The sequence below is a fragment of the Trachymyrmex cornetzi genome, unplaced genomic scaffold, assembly GCF_001594075.2.
Source record: "Trachymyrmex cornetzi isolate Tcor2-1 unplaced genomic scaffold, Tcor1.1 scaffold181, whole genome shotgun sequence".
Classification (NCBI taxonomy): Eukaryota; Metazoa; Arthropoda; class Insecta; order Hymenoptera; family Formicidae; genus Trachymyrmex; species Trachymyrmex cornetzi.
In genome coordinates, this window is record NW_017296430.1 from 79,450 (window position 1) to 92,766 (window position 13,317).

At 37.3% G+C, this 13,317-nt stretch overlaps 1 protein-coding gene and 1 long non-coding RNA gene across 8 annotated transcripts in view; one reads left to right on the forward strand and one right to left on the reverse strand.

Annotated features, from left to right (window-relative positions):
* Nucleotides 1-1,389: 1,389 nt before the first annotated feature.
* On the reverse strand, nt 1,390-13,282 carry LOC108759362 (uncharacterized). The gene is made up of 3 exons (XR_001940002.1): nt 13,095-13,282; nt 12,634-12,637; nt 1,390-1,400 (listed from the first exon to the last, which is right to left on the reverse strand). It is a non-coding gene; the product is annotated as an uncharacterized LOC108759362 (long non-coding RNA).
* cno (adherens junction formation factor afadin) overlaps nt 8,179-13,317 on the forward strand; it is a 149,590-nt gene continuing 144,451 nt past the window's right edge. For 4 of the 7 annotated variants that reach the window (XM_018504750.1, XM_018504743.1, XM_018504744.1 and 1 more), the window contains exons 1-2: nt 8,179-8,289; nt 8,362-8,554. In XM_018504750.1, coding sequence (XP_018360252.1) covers nt 8,179-8,289; nt 8,362-8,554 — 304 coding nt within the window. The remainder of the gene's footprint in view (nt 8,290-8,361; nt 8,555-13,317) is intronic. The other 3 variants (XM_018504746.1, XM_018504748.1, XM_018504749.1) reach the window with 1 other exon arrangement.

Below are 13,317 nucleotides of genomic sequence, written 5' to 3' on the forward strand. Positions count from 1 at the left end.
GTATCCGCGCGTGCCGTGCAGGCCCTCGCGGCCTTGAACCCTGGCTCGCACGAGCGCGCAGCAATGTGTGTCCCTGTCAAGGGTGGCGTCCTCCCTTGACAGGGACATACACTGCTCACGGCCCCTGCACTTCCTGGCTTGGCGGAGGAGATCGGGATGGATTTCCTTCTCGCTCCCCGTCGGGGCCCTATGCTCCCGACGGACGTCCGTCCGGCCCCTCAAGGGTGACCGGGAATTCTGGCCTCATCTGGTGCTCTGCAAGGGGTGCATGGTGAAAGTATGGTTCCTTTCTTATGCGACAGCAGTTACAAGCAATGATACAAAATGATACAACCTGCTTATCCGGGCTCCCGGATGTGCGCCCTTCTCTCTTAGCTTCTTCGGTCCTCCTTCCAATCCTGTCCGTGTTCTGTCTTCCTTCCAAGGATGGCGGGTGAGACACGATGATACAATGAAATTTCACAGTAGCTGCCGAGCGTGATCCGTGGCGCGTCTACGCTTTCTGCTACGCTTGATCATTACGCAAAAGAAATGCTAATATAAAAGAAGAAAATCTGCCGAGTAAAATAAATGACGCGAGTTTTAACGCACGTTCGCAGGTGCGCTTGCACGCGCGCTCGCGTGCGTCCTCGCCTACGCGCTCGCCCTTCGAGCCGGTAGGAAGCGCAAGTCCGTCGTCGACGAGTCCGCACAGTGACGGACAAAATGTCACGTCACAACTTATTATAAAAACCTTCCATATTCAGAATCTCAACATTCTCCCAATCAAAGTCACGACTACAATGCAACCGATGTTTCGTAATAACCGAATGAGAGGAAGTTGCTTTATTAATATTTTTCTTGTGTTCTAATATTCTAGTTTTTAATTTTCTGCCTGTCTGGCCTACATAGGATGCATCACAATCAGAACAATTGAATTTGTAAACAACATTCCTTTTCATCATTTTAGGTAAAGAATCTTTGTGAACCTTTATGTATTGTTTTAATTTATTTAAACTAAAAAAGCAAACTCTATGACAAACGCCATTAACAAAATTTCGGAATTTGTTGGAAATCTCGTCTATGAACGGAATGGAAAACCATTTAACTTTTTCTTTTTGTAAGTTACCAATTGACTTCTTTATCATTGAGTTGGACCTTTTTATTAGTATTTTGATCCTCACACTCATTGTTTTAAAAATAAAATCTAACGGATAGTGATTATCTAATAAAATTTTAACAATTAAATCCAAATTCTTAATGTGAAAAACAGGATGTCAAAGGTAAAATACTCTGTCCACGAGATTAAAAAAATACTTTTGGGAATGTAAACCCATGATAGGTTAATAAACCATTTTTCCCTAACGGAGGACAACAAAAAAGTGTCATCTTTATATAATAATTATCCGGGATTAATGTAACTTTCCCCATATTACAAACCGTGGAAGAACCATCTTGTAATTCATTGAAGGAAAATCGAGTATTAGAATTATCGACAACAATATTAACGGAATAAGGCTTAGACCAATGGTACTCAATATATTCAATATTCTTCATCTTTTTAACTTTTTCTTTTCGTGTTAACCATAACACTTTTTTATCTATCCTTTGTCTATCCAAAACGAACCTGTCTATCAAAAATTTTTTTATCCTGAGAAGAAAAAAACTTATTCATTATATTATGAGTTAGTCCCCTGGAGGCAATGCGAGCAAGAAGGAAAATTCTGTTCTTTGAAAAAGCAATCGATCTATACGCATCTTTAAGTTCAATCTTTAAAATTTGCTTAATATAATTCTCTCTGTTGTGAATAAATCTCTTAAATGATCGATCGTGTAAATTAAAATTCGGAGCGAATTTAAGTATGCTAACTAAATGTGGAGGAACAATCTTTCTGTCCATACAAGCTCTTAAAAAGCTCACACGATTCATGATGTGGTTGAAGTTTGGAGCGATCCTGGAGCGAAAATTAAAGATGACCACACACAGAAATAACAGACAATAGAAAATCACGCATATGTACTTGTGTCCAAAAATTTCAAATGTACGTCCAGTTTTAAACGAAGATCGCGGTCCGCGAAGGGAACCGAATGAATAAAAAATCCTGCGAAACATTTCGTACACGCGACCAAAAATTTTCTTCGTCGTCCACGCGTCCTGTGGGAAAATCTAAAAGAACGAGATCGATGTCTGACATCACTAACGATAAAAAAAAATAATTCGAAGAGATAACGGTCTCGGAAGCTTTTCAAATAATGCAAACTCCGCGTTATCGCTCGTACTTGCGCTCGAAAATTTCCTACGCCTGTCCCAGAGCCTGAAACCAAAATGTTAAAGTTTTTCTGTAACGTCTGAGACTACAGATAAATAAAAAAAAATAATTCATTCAGATCGAGTATCCGGAAGGCCTCAGAATAATGGCAAACGCCCGCGCGATCGCTCGTACTGGCGCTCGAAAATTTCCTACGCTCGTCCCAGAGATTGGAACCAAAATGTTAAAGTTCTTGTGTAATGTCTGAGACTACAGACGAATAAAAAAAAATAATTGGTTCCGATCGTGTATCCGGAACGTCTCCGAATAATGGAGACGAGCGATCGCGCGGGCGTTACCCCGTTATTTGGAGACGTTCCGGATACACGATCGGAACCAATTATTTTTTTTTATTCGTCTGTAGTCTCAGACATTACACAAGAACTTTAACATTTTGGTTCCAATCTCTGGGACAAGCGTAGGAAATTTTCGAGCTCATGTAGGAACGATCGCGCGGGCGTTACCCCGTTTTCGGAGACGTTCCGGATACACGACTGGAACCAATTATTTTTTTTTATTCGTCTGTAGTCTCAGACATTACACAAGAACTTTAACATTTAGTTCCAATCTCTGGGACAAGCGTAGGAAATTTTCGAGCGCAAGTTTGAGCAATCGCGCGGGCGTTTGCCATTATTCGGAGGCCTTCCGGATACTCGATCTGAATGAATTATTTTTTTTGTTCATCTGTAGTCTCAGACGTTACAGAAAAACTTTAACATTTTGGTTCCAATCTCTAGGACAAGCGTAGGAAATTTTTGAACGCAAGTACGAACGATAACGCGGAGTTTGCATTATTTGAAGAACTTCCGAGACCGTTATCTCTTCGAATTATTTTTTTTTTATCGTCAGTGATGTCAGACATCGATCTCGTTCTTTAGATTTTCCCACAGGACTGCGGGGACGAAGAATAAAATTTTTGGTCGCATATACGAAAGGTCTCGCAAGATTTTTTATTCATTCGGTTCCCTTCGCGGACTGCGATCTTCGTTTGAAACTGGACGTACATTTGAAATTTTTGGACACATGTGTATATGCGTGATTTTCTATTGTCTGTTATTTCTGTGTGTGGCCACTTTTAATTTTCGCTCCAGGATCGCTCCAAACTTCAACCACATGATTCATGTTCTTATACAATAATTTACGATTTTATCCGGTCTTTAAGTACATTCACATAATAAATACCAAAAACGTGACAAATAATATTGAAAAAGGACAAATTTATGACGCATTTCAGCCTAGCGTAATTAACAATAATAATAATAAAATAATAACTAAATGAGTTATAGATAACTTAAATCAACCGATAAAACAGAATTCGTAAGTAAGGCAATTGGAGTTAATCTATATATATATATATATATATATATATATATATAATATATATAGTTGTTAAAATTTCTTCCGTTCAAAACCCATTGAACGTGTATGCTACGAAAGCCGATAGTATCCTATTGAATAAATTCGAAGCAATTCTCGGATTAATATTCATCGAACACCACACATGTGAAATCTAATGTTGCACAGGATAGATCTGGGCCATTGTTTGATTTCGTTGGATGTTGTTTCATTATTTACTAACATTCCGATCGATTTGGCTATTGAGACACTAACTAAAAGGTGGAATTTTATTGCTAATAACTGTAAATTACCTAAAAATGAATTCTTAAAAACGGTTAGTATGGTCTTAGACTACTTATTTTTCTTTTGGCAATCAAATTTATAATCAGATTTATGGGTTCTCCATTTTCGCCGATTATTGCCGACTTGATAATGCGTGACTTGGAAAATTGCGTGCTGAGTACCTTTCAATTTGCTATGCCATTTTACTATAGATATGTCGACGATATAGCGTATTGCGTGCCTATTGGTCAGATTGATTTTATTCTAGACAAATTTAATGCTTATCACCACAGATTACAATTTACATTGAAAGTAGGGGGTAATTCTATTAATTTTTTGTGGACATAAGGATTATTCTGAAAGATAATAAAATGATTTTTGATTGGTACCAGAAGCCTACATTTTCGGGTAGGTTTCTGAATTTTTGGTCTCAGCATCCGATTTCCCAAAAAAAGGGCGTAATTTTTAATCTCGTGGACAGAGTATTTTACCTTTCGCATCCTGTTTTTCACACTAAGAATTTGGATTTAATTGTTAAAATTTTATTACATAATGACTATTCGTTGGATTTTATTTTTAAAACAATGAGTGTGAGGATCAAAATACTAATAAAAAGATCCAACTCAATGATAAAGGAGTCAATTGGTAACTTACAAAAAGAAAAAGTTAAATGGTTTTCCATTCCGTTCATAGATGGGATTTCTAACAAATTCCGGAATTTTGTTAATGGCGTTTGTCATATAGTTTGCTTTTTTAGTTTAAATAAATTAAAACAATTCACAAAGATCCTTTACCTAAAATGATGAAAAGCAATGTTGTTTACAAAATCAATTATTCTGATTGTGGTGCATCCTATGTGAGCCAGACATGCAGAAAATTAAAAACTAGAATATTAGAACACAAGAAAAATATCAATAGAGCAACTTCTTCTCATTCGGTTATTACGGAACATCGATTGCATTATGGTCATGACTTTGATTGGGAGAATGTTGAGATCCTGGATGTGGAAGGTTTTTATAATAAGTATAACGTCGGAAATGTTACATATTAATAGACAGGCTAATGGTTTAAATTTGAAAACTTATACTTTAGTCTTAAGTAACGCTTACATGGAGATTCTCAATAAAGTTTAGATGTTGTTCGACCGCTATACATTTGCGCACCTATCATACTGTGTTGGAGCGTTTCACTGTGTGGTTGTGGGATTGATTTGCTGCTATGTCTATCGAGAAATTAAAATTCAAAGATAGCGATGTCTTTGCTGTTCACTATTTTGTTACATAAATTTCGGTTGTTTGCGAGTTGCTTGACTTCGTGAGGTGAGTTAATAATTTCGGTTGTTCTTTTCTTTTCAATTCTCTTCACGGTTTAATTTTAGCCTGAGTTTTTATTGCCACTCAGCCAAGTAACTGTGCTGGACAACTTGCTCATGGCCTCACGAATGTTCTGATAATTGCTCGCTTTTGATAAGGAGAATTTGAAGATACTGACTGCGATTTTTATTCTGTACTTATTAATGTTGAACTGCTGAAGATGACTCAAATAGAAGTCGAAACGTACGATATTTGACGAAGTTACATGATATTTTTAATGTAATAAATTCTCGAAATTTTAACAACTAGAGGTTGACTCCTATTGCCTTATTTATGAATTCTATGTTATCGGTTGATTTAAGGTGTCTATAACTCATTTAGTTATTATTTTATTATTATTATTGTCATTTCAATGAGATTTAATAACTTTTTTGTATACACGCGCTTATGGATTTTAATCACAAATGTGCTTTCATGGCATTCTATCGGTTTTAATGGAAACGCTTTCATAGTTTTTAATGGCATACTGTTAGTTCTCATGTAATAGATGTTTAATGGGTTTTAATTGGAAACGCGTTTTAATGGGATTCTATCGGTTTTAATCGGGAATTCGTTTTCATCGTTTCAATGAAACTTAATCATTTCTTTTATAAGCGTTTAAAATCCGTTAGAAACCGATAGTATCCTATTAAATTCGGTCGAAGCAATTTTCCGATTAAAACCCATTTAACACTACACGTGTGAAATCTGATACTGTAAGAAATAACCATGTATTGCCTATCGGACAAACCGATCGATCATAAATCAATAGCACGTTTCACCTTTACCGATCAGCACGCGCGCGGTAGATGTCGACTCATTAGAATATCTATGTTTTATCGACACAGTTTCGTTTCCGTTCTACATATAAATATAAGCTTGTCCATCTTTGTCGTGTGCTCGTCTTCAAGTCTTTTAGTATCTAAATAAACGTTATGTATAAATATTAGTTCACTTACTCTCCACCTATTTGATCCCAACAGGTACAATCCTGTTGAACTTGGCCGAAGAGATCTTCCGTTCAAAACCCATTGAACGTGTATGCTATGAAAACCGATAGTATCCTATTGAATAAGGTCGAAGCAATTTTCCGATTAAAATCCATCGAACACCACACATGTGAAATCTAATACAACTCTATTGAACCTAGTCGAAGAGAGTTTCGGTTTAAAACCCATTCAACGTGTATGCTATGAAAACCGATAGTATCCTATTGAATTCGGTCGAAGCAATTATCCGATTAAAACCCATTGAACACCATTCGTGTGAAATCTGATGCAATCCTGTTGAACTTTATCAACAAATCTGTTTAAAACCTATTGAATATGTACAGTAGGATGACCGATTAAATCCCATTTAATTCTAAAATTGCAATTATCTTATTAAGTCTGATTGATGACCAACACTTCCAGTGGGTAAAAACCTATCAATTCTTATAGAAGATAGAAATTCTATTGAATCTTATTAATTTTCAATCGGATGAATTTATGTTTCCCATTGAAGCGATTCATTCTCATTATATTCTGTCGGATTTAATTGGTTTCTATTGATTTCAATAGGAATTTTTAAGTAGAGTACACTTTATTTGCGGTGCAGCTACATATCTGCACTCTATATTAGACTCTACCATATAGTATCATCAGGGTTGGCAGTAACGCGTTATTTATAACGCCGTTACTTCATTGATCGCTACCTTGTTATAATAACGATTTGATAATGACATTGTGAATTTTTTATGACGGTAATGGCAACATCAGAGTTAGAAAAATCAATTATTACTTGTAACGGATTGAAAAAGTCATTCGCGTTATTGAAAAAAAAAGTAACGTTATCCGTTACTCGTTATTTATTATTCGTTATTTATTTTTTTTAGTAAGTAACGCGTAATGATGACAAATTACTTTTCAAAATGACTTTTTTAACCTTAGCACAACCTTAGCGTTTAGTTAGTTAGCGTTACCGTCATAAAAAATTGCAACATCGTCATCAAATTGTTTATTATAGAAAGTAACGACATAGTAACTGAAAAGTAACGTTTGACAACCCTGAATATCATATAGAAGAAATATTTTGCTATAAAACTTGTTTTAGCTTATATTTTACGGCTATGAAGCTGGAAGCCTGTTAAAAAGCCGATTTTTGCAATTTCGCTCTTAAAAATTTTATAATAAATAAAATGGAATGTTCCTATTCGCAGATACATGTTTTCATACTGATATTAGTGATATTTTATCTCCTAGAAGTAATATTGCATTATGAGACCTATCTGGCTCCTATGTTTTCCGATGCTGTGAAAGTGCATGCAGAGTCGGATTTTGTAAATTGGTTTTTGAAAAATTATAATTACGTGCACAAAAATTATAATTAACTGCATTATAGTATACATCTTCTCTCTCAGTTGGAATATTTTTATTTTATTATTTTCTTTCCAAAAAAATCGCTCTGTACGAGCCTTTAGGTGACTTTTCTGATAACGAATATCGCTATTTATGCAATATTTATGCAATATTTTAGCCGTAATTTTAGCATAAAGAAATTCGTCTTCAATTAAAAATCTCCAAGTTCAATTAAAAGATAAAAATAGAATTCATAGTCGCTTCTGTTGATCCTTAAAAAATAAGTGTACGTTTGTGCATTGAAAAGAAAGAAAGTAACGATTCTGAGTGCAAAAAGTGCAAACACACGAACAGATCTAATATATTTGATTTCATTATAATGTATAATAAAATATCGTATAAAAATTTCTAAAGGTGTATTCTATTTATCCATGCATTCTTGGTTCCTTAATTAAAAAGAAAAGCTTGCGATTATGCGGTATGATCAAGAAATCGTGATCTGTTTAATAATTCGTTGTACAATTTTCGCACCTGTGTCGATTGATTGCAATTATATACACGTCGTCCGTTGTGTTTTTCAGGATGGCAACTGAACTGGCGAATAAAAAAGCGGAGCGGGACGCTCTCAGGGGAGTTATACAGCAGTGGAACGCCAATCGCTTGGACTTGTTTGAACTATCGGAGCCCAACGAAGTGAGCGTCGCATCTAAATTTTGCAAAATCGTTTCTACCTTCAGTCGAGTTGTATTACTTTTTTCTCAATAGGACTTGGAGTTTCACGGCGTGATGAGGTTTTATTTTCAAGACAGTGGTCAAAAGGTCGCAACTAAGTGTATCAGGGTTGCCTCGGACGCGACCAGCCAGGCAGTGATAGAAACGCTCATAGAAAAATTTCGTCCCGACATGAGAATGCTGTCCGTCCCAGAATATGCCCTTTACGAGATTCATGAGAATGGAGGTGAGTTAAATCATCGATATGCTGATTTTACAATGTCGATAGACGGTTGTCTTATCAATGAAATTGATCAATAGCCAATTTGTACGACTAACGTTGATTGGCCAGCTTCACCGATTAAGATTAATAATTTCCGACTGCAAACTCATTGTAGAATCAGCATAACATAAGTTTGCATGATTTTTTTCGCTTGAAAAAGAATAATAATTTTCCGTAGTTTTTGATGTGCTGAATCTGAATCCATTAGTGAAAATGTTCTATTACGTTAGGTTTTTAAGAAAAATAAAGTTAAAACACCTAAAAAACGTATTTTTTACTATTTGTGAAAATTCGTAGCTAATGCACTCGATGTGCGAGACATTTCGAAAAGATGAGCTTAAATTAATGCTTGAATTATACTTTAACATAAAAATATCGAATTTTTTACAGCCGCCATCGAACTTTTGACGAGTTTTGTTTTTAAGGTGTTTCTCCGACTACAATCGCACTAAAAAGTTAATCGCGTACAATCTACGAATATGCCTCTCCGCGCGTATTCTCTGAAGAGAGAAACATTTGAGGCGAGCGTACACACACGCATAAATGTATCGTATCTGTGTGCATGAATCAAAGAGGTTGTATATATAGAGTAGGCAAGAAATAGAGGCCCTTGTAAATGGAAATGTTAGACGGTAGAAAAAGAAAGAATACGGGATGGCCAGAGAGAATCAAGGGAGAGTGGAGCGGACTCACTCGGAAACCATGGTTAGCGTGCCGTTGAAGTGAATAGGAGATATGGTAGGAGCATGATAGAACTATTGTACCGTATTAGTATTGTGTGTATGACATATATCTACATACACATATGCACATGAGCTATAAATGGCGGAACCAATTAGAGAAGAGAAACACTCTCCTCTTGATTCTTTCTGAGGATGGCCATCTTTATCTTTGTCTAATGTTGTGCGTGCATTGAACTTTGAAAGTTAAGTGGGGCGGCATCGAGGAGGGGAAGTATTAGGTATACAAAATTCAGATGTTTTTTAGCAGTTAAGAAATTAATTTTAAAATCAATTGATTTTCTCGCTCTTTTACGGTTATGTAGTATTGACATATAGCTATTAAAAATGACATTTAGTATGGCGAAAGGCCTAACATAACCTTTAAAAATATTCAGTAGAGTGCATTTGGTGGGATATCAAAGGCGTACTCTATTATGAGTCTATGTTGGAACCAGGTAAAACAGTTACTGCGGACTGCTATCAACGCCAATTAATCCGCTCGAGTCAAGAATTGGAACAGAAACGCCCGTATACTGACAAAGAAGAACGTCCTATGAAATTGTTGCATGATAATGCCAGGCCTCACATTGCTCCCAAAACAAAAGACATAATGAATCTTGGCTGGGACGTCTTGCAGTACCCGGCGTATTCACCAGACATTGCTCCATCTGATTATCATCTGTTTCGGTCGATACAACACGCCTTGTCCAATACTCACTTCCAATCGAAAGATGAGATTCGGAAATGGCTTGACAACTTTATCGCGTCCAAAGACAGCATTTTTTCGAGATGGAATTCATCAGTTGCCTGAAAGATGGCTTAAAATTATAGAAAGCAACGGCGAATACTTCGATTAAAAAATTTGTTTTATTTTTTTTAGAATAAATCTTGAATTTAGCTGAATTTGGATTATTTATTTGTACACCTAATATATTGCTGTCCTCAAATCTCCTCTCCTAACGGTAAAAATCAACAGCGCATGCGCGATTAAACAAGGATGCTGATGACTATCTCGTTTTATGTTTCTTTCTATTCGCTTATTAGCTGACTTTTCTATTCTGTATATATAACCTCTTTGGCAAGAACGGTAGTCCGCATTGAAGATAGTTGAAATGTGGGAACAGCTCATGTCTCTGTCTCGCCGATCGGCATGCGAGAAAGAGAATTTCATCAAATTACAAATTTAAATTACTCTAATTGAGAAACGGCACCGCTAAGCTTCCCCATTTTTTTTTATAAAGTTTCTATAATATTTCTATATTACATATTTATTTTTTACGAAAATCTGTAGAAGATTTTTGCCGCAAAGTATGGTATGGTATGGTAAACTTTATTGTTTCCCCTTAGGGTTACAAACATTGATAATTACATATATGTATAAACACATACACTATTATACAATATTATACATACAATACAGTACAATCTTCCGCGTCCCATTTTATACTATATGTATCTGTCCCTAATGCACACACACATACGCCGTCGCACCCGCCTATACAACGCAAGGCTATCTAACCTACTTAAATTACGCTGATGGACTTACGTTTACAAATTTTTATTGCCTCGTTTGCCTCTGCACTTCACACTCCCTCTCCCCCCTCTCTCTCGCTCGATTCCACCCTTTCGTTTAGTCTATCCCTACCCTTTCCTTCCTCCCTCTCCCTCCTTAATTCCTTCATCCACCCCTACCCCTCACCCTTCTCTCCCAATACTCTATCAATCACTTCCTGCCAGCTTTTCCTCTCACTCTCTATATCTCTCCCACACATGCTTCTATGATTCCATCTCGTAACCACACAACCTACATTCCCTTTCCTCTTCCCTTTCCCAATACCTTCCCTCTCCCATCTCATTCTCCAGCCTGAACCTGGCTATTCTCCCCCATCTGTTTTCCCACCCCTTTTTCAAATACGCTAGTATACCAGTTCCCTTTATTCTCTTATACCATCTATTGTAATTAGCTCCCTCTATACTTTCCCATCTATCTCTTTCGTATCTCTTTCACCTTCTCTATCTTTCCCACTTCCCCCCTTCTATTCCCCACCTCCTTAGTCCTCCTTTTTTCATCCAGATATTCCTCTCACGTTTCCCACTTTCCCTTTATCTCCTTCCAACACTCCTGAGCTATTCTGCTTCCACTCCCCTCCTGCATCCTCTTTTCAAATCGCCACGCTCTTTTCGCTGCTCTACTCCTTATCCCTTTTCAGATCTTCCCTTACTACATATCTTGGCATTCTTCTTTTTTTACTCCTAATACCCATCTTAAAAACTTATCCTGTAGTTTTTTTACTCCTTTCCTCTCCTCCCAACCCCATATTTCCGCCCCATACCCCATTATCGGCCAAATCAAATCTATCAAATAGCCAAATTCTCCTTTCTCAGTCTTTTCCAAATCTCCTCTTCCCTATTTCCCACACTTGCCTCATTCCCGCCGCTTACTTCATTCTTTCTTTTATATGAGCCTCTTGTCCTCCGTTTGTCTGAAGCTTGTACCCCAAGTACTTAAATTCTTTCACCTCGATTCTTTTCACCCCCTCCACCACCATTCTTTACTACTTTTTCCATCTTCCACCTCCTTTTCCAAACCTCATTATCTTAGTCTTTTCTGTATTCAATTCTAAACCTTTTCTCTCCAGATATCCCTCCAATCTCTCCATCATACTCCTCATCTCTCCTACATTTTCCGTTATCAAAATCATGTCATCCGCTTATGCCATCGTAAATACCCTTCTCTTTTCCACCCTCACGCCCCCCCCCCCCCATTTCACTTTTCCCATTTCCTCTTCCAGATCCGTTATCAAAAAATAAAACAGCAAGAGACTCAGCGGACACTCTTGTCTCAACCCTCTTACCGTTCAGAAATTATCTCCCATCTCTTCTCCTATTTTGACTCTGCTTTTCGTTTCTCTTACCACTTCTCCCACCCTCTTTACCAATTTTTCTCTCAGCCCTCTTTTTCTCATCGCTTCTATTAAAATTTCCCTGTTCACCGTGTCAAATGCTGCCCTAAGATCCACGAACATTATCACCCTTTCCTCCTTATCTGTCTATTTATCAAATAATTCAGCACATGTACGTTGTCCATCGTCCCTTTTCCTTTCCTAAATTCTGTCTGATTATCCGGTATCAGCTGTTTCTCTTCCATTTCTTCCCTTACCTTCTCCGCCAGAATCGCCGTATACACTTTGTATAAAGAAGGCATCAATGTCAATCCTGTATACTTCCCTACTACTTCCCCTCTCCTTTTCTTCCTTATTGCTACTATAAGCCCTACTTTCCATTCTTCCGTCTAACCTTCCCCCCTCCATACCCTATTACAAATCTCCCATCCTCAATTCCTTAATTCCTCTCCCCCTCATATCTCCAAACTTCATTCGGTATCCCGTCTCCTCTATTCGCCTTCCCATTCTTTAACTTTTCCATTACTTTCTCCATTTTTTCTCTTCCTATTTCCCTTTCCCCATCCCTCTTCCCTTCTCCCCTATAGCCACCCTACCTTCCAACCTCCCCTCCTAGAAGTTCCATAAAATACTTTTCCCACTCTATCATCTCTATCTCTTTATTCACTCCTGTCCACTTCTTTCTCTCCATATTCACCATCTCCCATACTTGATTCTCCGTTTTTACTCCCTCTACCATTCTCATCCACCTCTTATTCTCTTCACATTTCTTCCTCTCACATAATTCCTTATAATCTCTTTTCCTCTCCCTACACCTCTCTTCTCCTATTCCCTTCCATGTTCTCAAATTTCTCCTCACCTCTCTCTTCTTTCTCCTACACTCCCCAAGTAACACATGAAGCTTTAAAACGTCTGCGATAACGTTGTCTCAGCTTAAATCGCAGCATTTTTGTCCATGGCAGTCACTGCTATAACGTCATTATGACATTGTGACAAAGTTGTAGCAGCAAAAATGGGACAACATTTTTAGGCTTTGAAGACGATGTCGCAGCCATTTGGCTGCGCAATTATTTTGCTGCGGAAAGGTTGTCATAACCACCAT